Genomic DNA, 18,637 nt, shown 5'->3' with positions numbered 1-18,637 from the left:
GCCACCGCTCACCCTGTCACCTCGCCTGCTGCGACCTCGCTTGCAGTGCCTTTCTTCCTGTCACACACTAGTCAAGTCGCCGCCCACAATCCGTCGCTTGATGCGACCAGACCATGCTCGCCCTCGCCAACTCTTAATCCCGGCAAAACCGCACCTGCGCTGGCCTTGTCTCCAGTGCCCAATGACCAAAGGCCCTATCCCCGAAGCTCCGCTTTGCCGGCCAATGGAGGCACCGCCCAATCGCCGCCAAGGCTGAGCACTCCACCCTTTTCAACCCGATCTTCGCGCTGCCCGAACTCTTTCTCTTCCGCGCAACTATAAAAGGGAGTACTAGAGCCCCTACCGGAGTTTCCTTTGTCATCGCTGCTTCACCGCACCTTACTCGGCTCGCACTTAGCACTGCCGCTTAAGCTCTTGAGGAAGTTTCCCTCTCCACTCAAACCCGCTTCTCCCCAACCCACCAGCCGCATGTTCCTCCGCACGGTGCTAGAGCTTCCTAGTTGTCCACAAGAAGCATCGCCGCCGCCGGAGCACCGTCGAACCTCGCCGCCGTCTAAGCCTTAGCGCCTTAGTCCTTCCGCCTAAGTCTGTTCCTTCTCGACCCCAAGACTTCACTAGTAGGCCTATGGGTAAGCTGCTGACCCCCTTCCCGGTTCGCCCGACCCCTTTTTCTGTCTCGCCCGACCCTGTCTGTTTCGCCGACCCTTATCCGCCTCGCCCGAGGGCTCCGCTCTATCTTTTCTTGACCCGATGGTATCTGTGTAAAATTTCGGGGACTTCTCTATGTTAAGTCTGAGGACCCTGGTACAGTTATTCCTTAGGTCTAAGGGTCAGATCATAAGTTTCTCCCAATCTGACCCTTTTGTCCTGTTCTCCATCAACTGAAGTTTGAACTTCCCCACCTTTCCTGCAACCTTGCTACAAGTGTCTGAGTTAAAACATGCAAGTGTTGTTGAAATAACCATCTAAATGTTTAACCCCTGCATTTGCACTTCCGTGTAGAGCTAAATCTCGCCGACTGCACATACGAGCTGCATCCGACGCCAGAAGACGGAGCAGTAGCTGAGCCGCCAACCGCAGGAGCTGAAGCAGAACCCGCAGAGGACCAGTTTGCCTCCACCCCACTCGAAGGCAAGCCCCGGAGCATGAACCCAACTTTCTAAACTTGCACATGCCTTCCTTCGTATGTATGTGCATTTACATTATAGGAGTTGTTTGAAACCATAGATGCATGACATAGCTCCCTTGATCTGAACACTAGCCTGATGAGTCCGAGTAGTTGCAATGCTTAATAGGGCTCGGTAAAAGTCGAGTGATTTCCTGTCACTCGCGAGTTATAGCAGTTGGTTGTTCTCCTTCTGGTTACAACTATAAGGACGGTGGATGGGGCAGGGCCTGGTAAACTCTTTGGTGGTCGGTGGATTGCCCCGTCTGTCTATAAGAAGTTGCTTAAGGTCGGAAAGTGTTGGTGTTCGTGATCAAGTTTTTGAAAGTACTAATCTCATACCCACTATGGGATGGGGAAGCCGAGTACCTGATTGAACCTCGACGTGAGCGGTTCGATCCACTGTCTCTGGAACAGAGTTTCCCCTGCGGCCGCATGTGGTGGCAAGTGTGGTCACGAAATGGCAGAGGCCGGGTCTGTGGAACCTTGCACCAAGGGAGGTGGACCCGACACGGGTTAGGGAATTGATGGGGACGGCCGACACAGGAAGCGACCCTCGGTGGTGCGCGGATGTCGTGAGGTTAGGTTCGCCACGCATGGTTAATGAACTCAAATCGATTCGTCTGCCTCTCACAGTTTGAGACTGCTTGATCGCTATGCTACACTGAGTAAAGATGGAACATGATGATGATATGAACTTGATGTTGAGCTATATACACATAATGTTTGGATCTGTGATTGCTTAGCATAAGTTGCAAAAGTAGGTTGGTTAATGAACTTAGAACCGGAGCTAAAACATTGAAAGTAAGGACCTACTATAGTTGCTTTTGGCAAACAAAACCCCTCAGCCAAAGAGCCTTGCATGTCTAGAAGTGGTGGAGTAGTTTTCCCACCGGTCGGTTAAGTCTTGTTGAGCTTAGAAGCTCAGCCTTATTGCGGCATCTCCTTTCAGGTGAAGTTGAAGCTTCCGAGTGTGCTGCTGTTTGCACTTGGCCTCCCCAGCTGCCTCCTGGGTGGACGGTCGAGTGGGATCCCTCCTCGGACGGCGAGGAGCGGGATCATTGATGTCCTGATCGGCCTCATCAGGGACATCCGACCCCGGTGCTAGTTTCCGCTATTTTATCTTTCCGCTGCTCTTGAACCTTGTAAAACTCTGATTTTCGAACCAGTGTGTAATAACTCGTTGGACTAATTATTTAATCTATTGTATTATCTGGAACCACTCACCTTCGTGTGAGTTATGCTAACTCGGTCCTGTCTAAGTGGTTGTATCGGATGAAATCCGACGGATCGTCGATTTAACTTGATTAAAGCATGAGATTCGCTCGTTAGGCGACTTAACCGTGCTTTAGCTAAGTTAATCTGAGGTGTTCCGCCACAATAACATTCTTTCCAGCCGAGGGTTTTGTTCGGCCAAGATCTAAATGTGCATGTCCACTGGCTCAAATCCATAGGCGATTGCTTAAAAGGAATCCTATGGGTTTCTAGGTTGATCAGGTCAGTCGGGTCTGGGTTCCCCGTAGGGCCTAGGCAGATAAGACCAGAAGCGTCGGAAAGGCGGATGGTGATTTGTTGTCTGACCGCCTAAAGAAGGTAAAAAAGGAAGAACTAAGAATAGATCTAAAAGATGTATGGGCGGTAAAAAGTAAAGAGGAAGGTTTCGGGTGTTTACCTCCGGAATGAAGCTCATGGTCGCCGATGGAGTTGCTGGTGAAGCCTCTGTTGCTGATGGAGTTACCGATGGAGCAGCCATTGAGGGAAAATGAAGCGGGATGCAGATGAAAGGAAAGATCACCGGAGAGATGCGATTGGAAGCCAAAGGGGTGCTGGGAGGAGGTAGAAGATGATTCGTTGGAGAGGGAGTTACTTAGCTCATGGAAGCGGCAGGGAACGCCAGTATTTAAAGACAGTCCGAGAGAAAGGGTAAACGTGGGATTTTTACCACGCCGTCTACACGAATTTTGGAGGAGCGGTTGTCTTAGGCGCCCAGTTCGAAAAGATTGCAATCATCAGGTAGAAGACCACAAAATAGAAGGGGATTTTTGTCGCGTTTGTTTCGGAGGAGAGAGTTAAAAAAGAATTTCGAAGTAAAAGTTGTGTTTTACTCCGAAATTGGGGGGCATGTGTTGACGCCAGATTTTGACACGTATTTTGAGTTGGCGTCAGAGAAGGAAAGGATTGGCTAATGCAGCGGGATAAAAAGCTACAGTTGGGAATCGGTCGATTGGCGCTACAGTATATCGACCGATTGGCAAATGGAGTTGATGAAGGTCGGCCGATTGGAAGGTTGGAGCAGCTGGGCCAATATGGGCTTAAGGTGGGCCAGAAAGGAAGGTAGAGAAAGATTGGCCCGTGGGGATTTGGTACCAACTCCGATACGAGTTGTGTTTGTAATATTTGTTTTCGTTTAAAATTAGAGATAGATCCTAGTCGGTTAGGAAATCAGCTGTAACAGGCTATAAATAGCCATCTTTAGGGATTTGTAAAACAACACATCAATCAATACAAACAACCTACTTTTTCATCGTACTTTACTTTCAAGTCGGCGACTTCGCCAATACATCTTTTCTTTCACGAGTTCGTACGGGTTGGCAGGGCTGCATCGACACGATCTCCAGCCGATATCGTAAGTTCCACTTATCGAATAATATCTAAGCTTTAACTTCGGGCGCATCGCTGTTGTTTCGTTTAGATTTATTCACCAGTTATCGATATTAACTAGAATTATAGGTTTTATCTATTGTTTTAGTTTCTATCATCAGTTATCCAGCTTGAGATTTGAATTGTCGACTTTATTACTGTTATTCTTATTTGTCATTACACAGCCGATTAAATCTATTTCAGGTGTTGCATTTTTAGTGTTGTTTAGCCTACTTTAGTAGTTTATTTACAATCGCTACCTGATTATTGGTTGTTCTATAGCCGATCATCTTCAAAGCAAATCGGCCGATTCGCTGATACGCTTTTTCGAGATAGATCGAAACTTTAGCCGATCGAAACCCCTGGAATTTAATGTTTCTTTCCTTGTCAATCAACAGGTCAGATTGACTGGCAGGCCGCGCGACCACACCAGGGCGATTACCCGAATAGGAGTTAAGTAGATTCTCCCGGGTCGTGTGTCCGACGCTGAAGATCATCGGCCGGTTTTTAGCGCCAACACCATGTAATCCTACTAGGACTCCTACCTTATAACCGACTAGTAATCCTACCCCCTGAGTATATAAAGGAGGGCAGGGGTACCTAAATCGGTAGCTCAGAACCATCATCAATAGCCAACAATTAGGCTACACAACACCCAAGCGCAAGGCGTAATATACAACACCCCAAACAAGACGTAGGGTATTACGCTACTCTGGCGGCCCGAACCTATATAAATCTGTGTCTTGTGTTCTTCCTTTTACCTTCGAGTTACAGGTCCGACGATTCCCCACCAACCAATCTACTACCTCGGGATACGCCTCGGTAGGTTGCTGGGTATAAAACACCGACAGCTGGTGCGCCAGGTAGGGGTGATCGTCGAGATCATCGAGCGAGCTTGAAGGACCTCGTCATCAAAATCAATTTACTCGATGAGAAGCAAGTTGTCGAGTCGAAGTTCTGAGCAAAATAAATCTACGTCAAGACAAAATTGATGCACTCCGCGTTTCAATTGAAAACCGAGTTGGTTTCGCCACACGTTGCTGCATATGATCAAGGTAGAGTCACGCGCGGATTGAAAATATGTAAGCGAGCACTGCTACCCTGACGTCCGGCCGCATCAAGTCACCAACGACTACTTCAACTACATGTTCTCGACTAGAAAACTAATCGAGGACGGTTGACTACTCGTCTCGACTAGAAAACTAGTCGAGAATGACTACTTCGACTACTCGTCTCGACTAGAAAATTAGTCGGGGCAAACTTCACACCGTCGACAACTAGTCAGAATTGACTCCAACTAGTCAGCTTAATCAACAATTGACACGGCTTCGTCGACAATCGTCTACGAATCAAGCTAAGTCACTTTTTGAATTATTTTTTGACTTGTTTTCCGCATGCAGGGCAACGCGCCGACTACTTATTTATGTACGTCTCTCAACGGGAATTACCCTACAGAGCTATATTTTGCCAACTATTTCTAGGGCATGTTGACAGATAGCCACGGGCTTGGTATATCGAATTATGGAGGCTACGGTCGTGGGTTTGGTGCACTGAGTTTTGGAGGCACCGTCATGGGTTTGCTACATTGAATTTTGGAGGCAATACCCAAAGATTTGATGCACTGAATACTGGAGTCTCACAACGGCTACACCCTAAGGAGGCACAAATCCTATGCGCACAACACGCGCTCTCCTCGCCAAAAGGCAGACAAGTCTCAATGACTACTTTAAGCACAATCGCGCTCTCTTTTATCGCAATGCTGACTACTTATGTCTTCTCTTAATGGCCACCAATATCCTTGAGTAGAACACGCCTCAATTCGTGATAGCCTCGGATCTTCTGTCACGCCTAAACGCTAGCACGCATACACGAGATGAAAAGATCTTAGACGTGCAAACAGCAGAGCCAATACACGTACACGAGACACAAAGATCTCACACACACAATGGCAATGGCTAACTAGAGACTCAGAGCCTAAACGTAACAAGCTAACTACTCGGGAGAAATATGGCCGAAACAAGAGCATGACATACAACATTTACATTCATTACTGAATAAATTTCAGTAGTTCCAATTCTATAAATATGCTACATAATTTATGCATCTTTTCTTTCAGGTCAAGCTTCGGTGATGACTCTACAGGACGCTCAGCATACCTCCAATGGCTCAGCTAATTCCCAAACTCAGGGGCTAAGCGCCAATTACTACTCGGAATACCTCCAGTAGCTCCGCTAGCTCTCAAAACTCGCGAGCTAAGTACCAAATAACTACTCGACATGGCTCCTACGGCTCACCCGGTACATAAGCTCAGGGGCTGGACATCGCAAAACTACTCGGATGATGACTTGCGTTACGACTAAAGACCCTCGGATTGATTAATTAATCATTTCAAGGCTCGGGTGCTGATAAGCTACACCCAACAGTTGATTTTTTCAAGATGAAAGAAGAAGATTCAAGATTTTATTGACCCTCAGCCTGATTCTTCCATTCAACCTAAGGCTCGGGAGCTACTCCATATGAAGTGAGACTTCCGTTGTACTCCATATCAAATTCCAAAGATGAAGATTACAAAATCAAGATGATCAAGGGCTTGAGCACACCATAGCCTCATGGCACCTTTGAGAAACTTTGAAAAATCAGCCAGACAAGTACTCGAAGAGCACCAAAACTACTCGGCGAGGATCTGAAAAGTATTCAAAGACTGCTTCATTCAACTATGAAGCGCTCAGAGGCTTGTCGAGGATAGATCCCCAGTACCTACGAGGAAGGAAGAAGACGGACTCCTACTAGAATTCCTCTGTAATCCTACCAGGACTCATACCATGTAATCCTATTAGGACTCCTACCTTGTAACCGACTAGTAATCCCACCTCCTAATCCGTGTCTTATGTCCTCGCTTTTACCTTCAAGTTACAGGTCCGATGATTCCCCACCAACCAATCTACTACCTCGGGATACCCCTCGGTAGGTTGCCGGGTATAAAACACCGACACGCGACGTCGCGCCCCTCGCCCGAGCGCCGCCAGCCGCCCGCGCCCCTTGCCGCGGCGCCGGTGACCGCTCGCACCTCGCCTGTGAACTGTTGTCTTGCTCGGATTTCGGGGGGTCATCGGGTTTCGAGCACCCGCAAGTTTCGGGAGCGGGTGCCCGTTGTCACCCGAAACGAGGTTCGGGTTCAGGGTGGGTTTTATTTTCGGATTTGGGGCGGGTCCACAGGAGCTCCACCCGACCATGACCCACCCCGTTGCCGTCCCTAGGTATAATGATACCTAAAAGTGTACTGCGACTCCGATCTATCAACATGAACTTTCATTGCTTCAACAGTCAACATCTTAGCCTAACCTAGACTAACCTAGTTGTTCAAATATCTACGAAATGCAACGGTAAAACAAGGGAAAAAGTGGGGAAATACCTTCCTAAGGACGCGGGGATCGATTCCCCCACTTTTCCCACCCGAAAACGCCGGATTTGGGGGGAATCAGGGGGCGCGGCGGCCGGTGGCGAGGAGAAGGGCTAGCTCGGCTAGGGGCAGTAGCTGGAAGAAAGGAGGGAGAGGGAAGGAGAAGCTCGCGCGCTGGCCTAGATGTCGCTACTGTCGCGCCAGGTGGTCTGCTTGTCACGCCAGTGCATGTGGCGTGGCAGCACCTCACCCATTCAGCGCCGCGCTAGCGCGGATTGCTTCGCCGCGCCAGCATTGTCACGCCACTACATGTGGTGCAGCAGCGGTTAACTGCCGTGCCACGACGCACGACGGGACAAAAAGAGTCAGGTGCAAATAAAGTTGGGGAGGGGTTATTTTAAAAAATATATTTAAAATGGGGTTAAACATAAAAAAAATAATGACGGGCACGGCCACGCGACCCGGCTCAGCTCCACACGGCTCCGCTGGAAGGGGGAAGCCGAGACGCCCCGCCCGCCCGCGCCGCGCCAACGGGCCAAACCCCACCGAGCCGAGTTCCACTTCCACCCTAATTTTTCTGAAGCGACCAACGCGACACGCACCCGATCGATTAAACTAGCGATTCCGCCGGAAACATCCATCCGCCCGCCGCCGGCGGGGCCCAGGCAGGGCGAGCAGACCACGCGACCCCATTCGCCGATTCGCCCCGCCCGCCCGCACCCAGGCCGTTTTTTACTCGCGAAAAGCCACCCCGCGGGAGAGCCCAGCTCCCCCGTCGTCCGTGTTGCGTGTTGTTGAGACGCGCCAAAAGGCAAAAGGGTAGGCAGCGTGGGGAGGCTGAGGCAGGCACAAGCACGAGCACGCGATCCACCACGCACACGGCAAGCAACAAGGCACAAGGTTCCTCCGGCTCGTGCTCGCCCCGCGCCCTCCACTCCGAAAGATCTGCTGCCTCTCCGCTCTCCGGGCTAGTTTGCTGGTGACTCGGAGCGGGGCGCGATGAGCTGCGGGGGGCAGGCGGGCGGGTGGCTGCTGGACTATGGGCTGGTGGAGGAGGAGATCCAGGGTTCCGAGTTCATGTACATGGTCGACGACCCGGCCGTCTCCAGGTGAGGGACTCTGGGGGGCTGCTCCTCCGTTGCTGCTGGGTCCTCTTTGATGCTTTGGTTGGTGATTGGATGGATGGATGGATTCTTGATGGGTTGTTGGCTAACTGTTGGTGGTGCCTGATTTGGTTGGTTTGGTTTGCAGCGTGATACTGGGGTTCGATGCTCCCAGGAAGGAGGACGGCGTCCAGGACAACCCCGGCGCCAAGAAGAGGCAATCTTCTCACAATCTTTACCTTTTTCCTTTCAGTTGATCCTTAGTCTCAAGCCCTCGAGTTTGCGGTGACAAAATCATGACTAGTTTGGGTTGTTGCTTGTTTGTTACGAGTATCACCTATCCAATTCTTCTTTAGTAATCTAGCACATAAACTATTCAATTAGCAGTACTCTGATTTTGTCAAGGAGGAAGGCAGGAAGGTACAACTAGTGGTGGTTCAGGAATTGGCAGTCTGGCCATTAAGCTTATCATTCTCAAAAAAATCAGCAGAGTGTTCGATTTCAATTTTTCAGGTTATGATGTTGCACATAAAAGATACAGTATTAATTGCAGACGCATCCACCAAATTTGCCGGCTCATAATTAGACTCCACTTTGGGAGCTATGGCATGTGCCGATTCATGATTTATGGTCCGATTTCACCGTACAGTCAAAGTCAGAACTAGCACAATGTTGCCGGAAAGTGGTGGATAGCGTCCACATCGCAGATGCTGGGAGCTTTCACAAACTTTAGGACCAATTCTGCATGAGCATAATTTGACGGGGCTTCTTACTTCCCTTTCTTCTTCGCAGATCCCGGCCGGAGTCCAGCGCCCCACCCGGCACCAAGGCTTGCCGTGAAAAGCTCCGGAGAGACAGGCTCAACGAAAGGTGCGTTTCAAAGTTCAGACTTTTGGCTAATACGAGCCTAGTGGTCTACAGATGCTTCAGCAGTCATGTTCAGCACTTTTAACACCGACTATGGTCGACTCTCCATCTCCTTTGATGTACTATTCCAGGTTCAACGAGCTCTGTGCTATCTTGGAGCCCGGCAAGCCACCAAAGGCTGACAAAGTCGCCATTCTAAGCGACGCTGCCCGTCTCCTGAGCCAGCTGCGCGCCGAGGCCCAGAAGCTCAAGCAATCGAATGAATCGCTTCAGGACTCCATCAAGAGCCTCAAGGTATTAACTGACAAAGCCCTTGCATATCATTCCTGTGAACTTTGGAGTACTATGTGTTAGTGACTTAGTTCAGAGATTTTATTGTTCAATGTGTGACTGCAGGCTGAGAAGTCTGAGCTGCGTGACGAGAAGACGAGGCTGAAGGCCGAGAGGGAGAGGCTGGAGCAGATGCTCAAGGGTGTCAGCGCCGCGGCTGCTCCGGCGCCCTTCGTCCCGCACCCTGCCGCCACCGGACCTTCGTTCCACCCGGCGGCGTTTGTGCAGGCCGGCAAGTTCGTCACGTACCCCAGCTACGCGCCACCGCCGGCGTTCTGGCAGTGGATACCGCCGACGTCCCTGGACACGTCCAAGGACCCCGCGCACTGGCCGCCAGTCGCCTAGTCCACCAGCTGATGATCGTGGCATCATTGATCGGTGATGCGTCGCCTCGTGTACTGAACTTGCGCGTGGTGCAGAATTTGACCGAAGCACGCCTGAAGAAAAACTTCCGGGGGTGCTGATTGTGTAGCAGTGTTTGTGCTTGTGTCGTGGATAAAGATCAGTGAGTGACGGGATATACTAAAATTCAGCTGATCATTGCCGATTGGAGAAAGTCTATGTAACAGCCCTAATTTTAAAGTAATGAAGGTGATATGATTAAATCAGGTTGGTGTTCTCAGAGAACGCTGAAAATAGGAGTTATTCGGACAAAGATCTTGGCTGGGTTTTAGTCATTTCCACATGTTGCCACAGTTTAACATCTACCTCGACTGGAGATGCCCTTAAAATCGTCTACGATAGCTACCCAAACCTGGAGATGTTGAACATCTCCGAAGGACAATGCCACGAGACCGAGTAATATGATGCCTAAGATCAGGCAACAAGAAGCAACACGATACTAAGCAAACAACTAAGCGAGCACAAGAATTACGATATTATATGGTTCGATCAGACCAAAATAAACTAAACAAAACAATGCAATCGGTATCTCTGGTTTCAACCTACACATAGCTTCGGTACAATAGTGCGCACCCTCTTACTCTCAGCACTGCTTTACTTTATTGTAACGCTGGGGAGGCCAAGGCCTCCACTCTCCTACAGAATGACCTACGGAAACGCCGCAATAATATGTTTTTGCACAATACTGAATATGCAGTCTATTGATTCCAATCCTCGATCTCCAAAGATTCACCATTTCTACTTGTCTGATGAAACTATCAGACTTTACTGGGCACTGAATCCTGATCAATCTCAAAAGCAACCTGCAGGATAACATAGGATGAGTTCACTTCTACCCCCAAAACGTTTAATAGTTAGTATGCAATATGACTCGCAACAGCTTTATAGGCAAATCAATCATTACTTACCTCATTGCAAAGGAAGGTTCTTGTGGGTGTAGGCAACATCCTTGTCACCATTCACCACTTGCCCACTTCCACGCATGATCCTACAGATGGCACGTGGTTGCGTGATTATTCATAGGCAAGAGGGGGGGGGGGGGGGGTGAAGAAGGACAGGGATTGAATGAAAAGGTACTTACCAGCGTGTTGTTAAGAGACCTTCAACACCCACTGGTCCACGAGCATGTATGCGCCCTGTGCTTATGCCAACCTATTGAAGACATTCCAAGAGTTTAAATATGAAGACACAAAGAAAATGATCAACAAAAAATATATAAAGTTCCTTATGCCAACCTACTAATAATATTCCCCTTGGTTCAATAACCAAAAAAAAAAGTATAAAAAAGGAAATACCTCAGCACCCAATCCAAAGCGAGCCCCATCAGAGAATCGCGTACTTGCATTGTGAAACACAGCAGCACTGTTGCAATAATAGAAGCAAAACATAACATTTGTTAGACACCTAATCATCAATGAATTCAAGGAAAAAAAACTAGTACACAGTAATGAAACAAACAAAGAATCACTACTTGCACAATAGTAAAAATGATTAAAAAAAGAAGGGGTGCTGATATTTAAACATACCTATCAACTTGACGCAGAAAAGTTTCTGCTACTTTACTATCTGTAGTGACAATGCAATCTGTATGTGCACTGAAATGAGAAGACAAAGCAGATAAGACAAAGTTTAACTGAATCTCAGGTCTATTTCATTTTAACAATCTAAGAGAGAGAGACGACAGAACAGCAGTAAGTACCTTCCATAACGATGTATATGGTCAATTGCTGATTGTACATCATCAACAAATTCAACTGTGCAAGCCATAGAGCTGTACTCATGATGGAATGAATCTGCTTTTGGAATGGACAGTACTTCATGCGCAACAGGCCCTCCATAGATAGCAACTCCTGCAATACATCATATTTTTCTTTCAAAGCACAATAAAACAAAAAATTGAAAGCGATGGACAAAAATAGCACTCCATAACAATCCACAAGTTCCGCTATCTTTCACGAATGTGAAAACTGGACAGGCCTACATGGCTTCATATACTTTAAGTGCAAAAGGTTATATGAGCTCAATGAAGCATGACATCAAGTGTCAAAAAATGGCAAGATGCAAGAGATCTAGAGATCTGCTAACAACAATACTAACAGCTAAGCAGTTGGATATGATTAATTGAGCTGCTTAAGGCATTATGGCACTTTTGTTTTATTTTTCACATAATATACTTCTTTTCATATGCTCACTGCCAACTTTTTCTTTCCAATCTTAGTAGAAGTATATGATAAGAATTTTAAAAGATTATCTACAGCAATACATCTAACTTCATTCCAGAACAGAACAAAATAAAGAATGACAATGCCAGGATAAATGTATCAAGCAACAAGGAGCCATAATATGTAGATTGAGCAAGTAAAGAGCGAAAAACAAACCTTCTGTTTTGAGTGATAGCAGTATGTCATCAAGACCTGGGGACTTTATAAGATCTTTATGAACAAGTAATGTTTCCTGCAGAAAAGGCAAAAATATGTTATTTAACTGAAATAAATAGTGTTGTCTAGACTTCTCAAAAATAAATAGCAATATCACAGGAGTTATGCTTAAGAAAATACCAAAATGGTTTCAACTTTGCAAGTAAATTGGTTCTACAAAGACAAAGGTTTATTTACAAGGAATCAACATTTTAATATGAAAACTTTACTTGTATATTAAGTTACTTTGAAAGAGTTAACGCCTTAGCGGTGAATCAAGGGTGTCATTTCCATCTATGATTATCAGCTATGAACAGATTTTATTTTGAAAAGAAAAACACTACACACTAGGAAGTTTAAGGAGAAACTGATTAGATCAAGTCTCAGAATACGCTTCAGTTCATTTCCATCTATGATTATCAGCTATGAACAGATTTTATTTTGAAAAGAAAAACACTACACACTAGGAAGTTTAAGGAGAAACTGATTAGATCAAGTCTCAGAATACGCTTCAGTTATCTTGTGTGTATAAAGGTTTAACTTGGTTGTATCGTAAAGATGCACCAAGTAGTTATGTGCAATGGAAGCTGAAAAAGGACATGCATTAAATATACTTTGTACCAAATTAGAAAATACCATTGCATTGCAGGCTGCTGGGTAATCAATTTTGGCATCAATCACAATTCGTTTTGCTATATCCATGTTAGCTGATTTGTCAATGTATACATGGCAGACACCATCTGCAGAGAAAAACACCCAAATCAAATAACAGTCAACAAATTTTAACATTGTAGTTAACTGTTTGTACCGAAAAAATAATGTTGAAAGATATTTTTACCGGCATGGCCAAGAACTGGGATCTTAGTTGATGCCTTGATTTGCGAAACCAGCTTATTGCTACCTCTTGGAATGACAAGATCAATGACATCATCAAGCTGTACAGTGTATTATGAGTTTAGGCATTGTTTCACAATCATTATTTTTGTAATAAATATTATTACACACTCACCTTTAGCAAGTCAGCAATCTCATCTCTACTTGTAACAAGGCCAATAAGTCCTTTACCAACAGTGTCAGGAAGGGCATCAGTTATAACCTACAAGGAAAAAGATCCTTAGGATAGGAAGCTAGAACATGCCATATAGTAACCTACAAGCACATAGCATAAGAAGATACCTTATGCAGTATTGTATTTGATCTCATAGCCTCTTTTCCACCTTTTAGGAGAAGGCCATTACCACTTCGAATCGCTAAAGATGCAATCTGCACAATGGTATCAAGGCTTAAAGAGAGTTTACTAATATGCTTAAGTAGGCCAAATGAATCACATTGTAGAAAAGTAATTGTAGTAGTATACCTGGACCAAGGCATCAGGCCGAGACTCAAAAACAATCAAGAGCACACCCAAAGGGCAAGATGTTTTCTCCAGAACTAAATCTTCAGCAACCTGAAATGGTACCCTTTTGCTTATATTACTTGCAGATGTAATGTTTAACATTATGAAAAAAATGGCAGTTTCCTTTCTTAGAGTTTAAAGTTAGTATAAGAAGTCACCTCTGTTCGTTTGAGTATCTGGTTGATAGGGTCTTCCATGTTTGCAAGAGTGCGGATGGATTTTGCAAGGCTTGCTATCTGAAACAATGACGAAACAAAAGATGAATCAGATGAAATTGTAGCATGAAAAAAAAAGAATACACCACAATTTCAACAAATTGAAATTTTCATAAGTAATATGAAATTAATATCTAACTGCAGTTATATACTGCACCTACCTTTCCTGGCTTCAGGGTCAATCTAGCAACCAAAGATTTCTCATATCCAGCATCTTGTGCTGCAACTACATCTGCTTCATTCTCAGCTCTAATTAAATCCTCATTTGCCTCTAGAGCATCAGCAACGTCTAACAATATTTTCTTGCGCTCATCCGATGACAAATTCTGTTTCAGATGTCCATAGAATTAGCATAACACATCCAGCAAAACATAGTTGGTCAAGCATTATGTTGGGCTTGGGATGACATACCTGTAGACGCCTGGAACATTCTCTTGCAGCAACAGCCATTTCACGAGCACTAACATCCTTGGATGGTTCCCACAAATTTGCGTCCTTATGGAAGAGAGTACCAATTTTCTCTCCTTGAAGAACTCTAACAATGCTCTGAGATGCAAATCCACTTCAAGGATAGTAACCAAGTTAAATCTCCGCACCATATTTTTTGGAGACAAATATAGCTTGCAGCATATGTACTTTACTAGGTTCTATCAAGGGACAAATGAACTCTATTTTCACAAGCTACTAGGGATGAACTACAGAGAACTTATAGGTATCAAACGAAATCCATGATAATCCTTCCTGGGTTAAAAGAAAACCAGAATATGCTGAAGCAATGAACATCACAAGCAAAGATGCAGCATAAGATTCGAGAGGCATGGAATGTGTGAAAAGAGATTGTACTTTAAAAAATTCTTCATTCAGATGTAAGTGACACATGAGCCACATAGTTGGCATAACAAATATATAATGAGGCAGAACAGTTTAACATTACTAAATATACATGAAAGTAAGACAACATTCATTACCTTGTAATAACAACAGGCGTGCCACTATTTGAAGCCACAAAAGCAGCCTTCACCTTAGCAGTCATTCCTCCTCTACCTACACGTGACTTGTCCCCAAATGTAATTTCATTGTGATGTTTCTCCTTAATGTAGGTATGTATGAGCTTTGATTGAGGTTCACTTGGTGGACCACTGTAGAGGCCATCCACATCACTTAGTAGAACAAGAAGATCAGCTTTGAGTTCAATTGCTAGCAGACCTGCTAAACTGTCATTATCCCAAAATATACCAGATGAATCCTGTGAAAAGAAAATGTTGGTTAGCGTCACAATAAAATGCTAAAACTCTTGATACTCCATAGAAAAAAGAACCATCTTTTCCCCATACGTTGATTAAGGTCCAAGTGCACGATAGCAATATCCATACTTATAAAACTGCAGCAAAAAAATGCTCCAAAATGCAAAATTACTGAATGGTACAACTCGCACCTCATATGGAGCCTTTCTAGTGCTGATAGCATCATTTTCATTAAATACAGGCACAACTTTAAGATCTAACAGTGACTCAACAGTCTCACAGAGCCTCTCCCGGAAATTTGGATTCTCAAAATCATTGTCTGTCACAAGAAGTTGAGAAGAGGACACATCAAGCTGCATCAGAAGAAGTTCAACATTAGAAACAGATGAACAAGGTACAGAACTTTGTTAGTAAATTTGAATGGCAAGTTAGCAAACACACTTGAGTAAATAACATGTCGTAAAGAGCCATGAGGCCACTCTGACCAACAGCAGCACAAGCCTTTCCATCCAGCTCCATCTGTGGCTTTTGCAGATCAGCAAAGCTGCTATTGACAAGCTTCCGGTACTTGAGCCTCTGCCTCCCCACACCAACAGCACCTGAGGTGACCATAATCACCTCGTATCCAAGGGTGTTCAGTTCCTTCACCTACATTCAAATATTTGGCTAAGAATCTTCCGCAGAATTCTCATTGTTTGTTAGGGCATCGGTAGAATTGTTACCTGCTCGCAAAGAGCTCCAAGCCTACCCAAAGCCAATCGCCCATCGTGTCTGGTGACAACTGCAGTGCCCACCTGCCATGCAAAAGGTAAGAATCAGTTGTAATCAACCCAAATATGGAGGAGATCCAGACTGATTCCTCAGACCGATAGGTACTTGCCAAAAGTTGCCAGCTTTGTGGAGGGACAGCACACTAGTTAGTGCTAGCCTTCAACAAATGCCTAGCTCAAAACAACACGTTTCCTTCCCCCTTTTTTTTCCGGACACCAACATGTTTATTTCCCTTCGCCTGCTCAATTCCATAGACTAATCCAGCTCTCAATATTCCCCCACAGAAAAACAGAGGAGCTCCCAATATTCCCCCCAGAAAAACAGAGAAAAATACAGGGGATTCGAACAACGTGTACATCACAAATGAGAAGCATCCACGAACTCGCGAGATCATCGAAATTCAGATATGATGGCTTCTCCACGCATTTCCCATCTTATAGAAATCAGAACGAACTTACACAGATTATGACTTCCAAACATAGAGGAGTCAACGAACACAGTGATACGTATAACTTTGCCATCAACCCGTCACCTCAACTACTCAAGTTACAAGTGGAGGGAGCGAAATCCAAAAACCCAAACAAAACCCTCCTGCCTCACCACTCCTCCAGGCGAACATAACCCAAAATCGAACACGATTACTCCAGAATTATTCGCGCTCCGATCCGGAAAAAACACGATTAGAAAAATGCAACAGAACATAAACCACGCAATGCAAACAGCACCGTACAAAACACAACGGGCACGAATCCGCAAAGGATTTAGATCTAACAGGCCAGCCGGCGGCGCCAGTCGGATGATTCGATAATCACCTTGATGATGACGCGTTTCACGTCCTTCATGAAGCTCCGGTTCCGGTCCGCGGTCGCCATGGCCGGCGGCAGCGCTTCTAGCTCGACGCCGCTCCTGGTCCTCCGTCTCCCCTCCCTGTCAACTTCTCCCTCTCTTATCCAGTTTTTTTTCGGAGGGGGAGCTCTCTCTCGCCGCCTCTTCGCCGCAATCGAAGGAGGGCGGAGGAGAGAGAGAGGAGCGGGTTTTGAAGTGGAGGTGGAATGGGTGAGGGCGCAGAAATCCTCGACCACCAGGCACCAGCGCAACAACCTGCCGCGGGATCCTCTGCGGCGCCGCCACCCTACAAGGGTTTATCTATCCGATTAGGGCGATCGACGGAGGGGGAGAGACGGGGGCGCACGGCTCCCTAGCCAACGTGGCCCGTCTGATCCGCGAGGTCTCGTGGGACGCACGTACCCAGGCGGCCGTTTGGTATGTTGTTGGGCACCAGGAATGGAGATTTTGTTGCAACATGTGCTGGAGAAGATGTATTCAGCACCCTCTCAAAAAAGGTGATGTCAGGGTTTGGATAGAAGAAGGGCAGTCAGCAGACAACAATGGCGATCGCGATGCGGGGTTAAGTAGAAGTGAGGATGGTGGGGTTACGATTGTGTGCTAGCGCCACTAACCTCAAATAGCAGAAGTCGAAACAATGTGAAGGGATTAATATAACTAAGTAGGGCAAAAGCAAGACAACGATGAGTCATGTGTTCTCTGCACCTCACTAGATAAATATGTTCGCTAATAAAGACCGAGAAGATAAAGTAGAAGAAGAAGAAACGGTTGATGACATGTAAATTGTGGGTTGTGATGCATAAATCTTGGATAGTTAGGCCTAGTTAACTCTTGAATTGAGTTATGGCCTAGTTAGGGTTCGGAATTAAGGTTTTGGGGTGCGGAATTGGTGTGATCTTTAAATCTAAAGTGGTCTAGGGGAACAATAGCGATCATGATGCGGGGCTAAGTGGAAGTGAGGATGGCGGGAAGCGGTTAGACGTATGCGGTAGCGCCGCTAACTTCAAATAGTCGAAGTCAAAACAACACGAAGAGATTAATATAACTAAGCAGAGCGAGAGGAAGATGATGACAACGACCGACGACGAGTCACGTGTTCTCTATGTCTCACTCAATAAATATGTTTGCTAATAAAGACTGAGAAGATAAAGTAAAAAGTGAGAAGATAAAGTAAAAGGAGAGAATCATTTGATGATTTGTAACTTGTAATGTAGTCATATACACATAAATCTCGGATGAAAAAAGAAAGAGGTAAAGCCTTCCCCATGCTTATACTATGATAAAGCATGCGCTTACACACTATTCATTTGCTATGAATAAGAGAATCTAACGGGCTCGCTCAACCTTATCTTCTTCTCCTATCAGTGACTTGCAGATGCCAAACATTAAATATGGTCTTCTTCCTCCTCTCGATCCTCTCTTTTCAAATTTGCATGCCCTCTCTCCGTACCTCCAGATATGCCCTCCAAAGGTCCTCCTCCTCCTCTGTCCTCTTGGATCGAGTCATGGCCTGGTTAGGGTTTGGAATTAGGGTTTTTGGAGTGGGGAATTGCTATGATGTTTAGCTCTAAAGAGGTCTAAGGGGAAACCGGTTGATTAGCGGTGAAGGTGGGTGCAAGGGAGTGCAAGGTAGGGCAGTGAAATAATGCAATAGTGTCGTAGGAGGCGGCAGGTCGTTGTGAGCGGTGGTAGTTTGCTACGTTGAGCCATACGTGAGGTGCGACGACTAGCTTTCTTGGCTAGTGGAGGCGAGGTGGAGATCGGTGGGTGGTGCGATAGTGGTGGAGAAGACAAAAATATGGAAGCAATTTTCCATGCTAATCATCTTTTTCTTTTTACGG

General features: G+C 45.9%; 2 protein-coding genes across 2 annotated transcripts; one reads left to right on the top strand and one right to left on the bottom strand.

Annotated features, from left to right (window-relative positions):
• Positions 1-7,948: 7,948 nt before the first annotated feature.
• LOC117848438 (transcription factor ILR3) lies at positions 7,949-10,113 on the top strand. Its single transcript, XM_034729846.2, has 5 exons — positions 7,949-8,314; positions 8,457-8,525; positions 9,101-9,178; positions 9,307-9,469; positions 9,572-10,113. Exons 1-5 carry the CDS (start codon positions 8,205-8,207, stop codon positions 9,848-9,850), a joined length of 699 nt encoding a protein of 232 aa, XP_034585737.1. The 5' UTR covers positions 7,949-8,204; the 3' UTR covers positions 9,851-10,113.
• A 234-nt stretch (positions 10,114-10,347) lies between these two features.
• LOC117848437 (delta-1-pyrroline-5-carboxylate synthase 1) lies at positions 10,348-17,086 on the bottom strand. The gene is made up of 20 exons (XM_034729845.2): positions 16,763-17,086; positions 15,902-15,973; positions 15,621-15,827; positions 15,371-15,532; positions 14,904-15,181; positions 14,347-14,497; positions 14,097-14,261; positions 13,879-13,956; positions 13,682-13,771; positions 13,501-13,587; positions 13,334-13,420; positions 13,163-13,259; positions 12,961-13,064; positions 12,286-12,361; positions 11,607-11,757; positions 11,434-11,502; positions 11,203-11,269; positions 10,989-11,059; positions 10,816-10,895; positions 10,348-10,710 (listed from the first exon to the last, which is right to left on the bottom strand). The coding sequence occupies exons 1-19, from the start codon at positions 16,820-16,822 to the stop codon at positions 10,817-10,819; spliced, it is 2,151 nt and encodes a 716-aa protein (XP_034585736.1). The 5' UTR covers positions 16,823-17,086; the 3' UTR covers positions 10,348-10,710; position 10,816.
• Between the last annotated feature and the right edge of the window lie 1,551 nt (positions 17,087-18,637).

The sequence above is a fragment of the Setaria viridis genome, chromosome 3, assembly GCF_005286985.2.
Source record: "Setaria viridis chromosome 3, Setaria_viridis_v4.0, whole genome shotgun sequence".
Lineage (NCBI taxonomy): Eukaryota > Viridiplantae > Streptophyta > Magnoliopsida > Poales > Poaceae > Setaria > Setaria viridis.
This window is presented reverse-complemented; position numbering and strand designations above follow the sequence as displayed.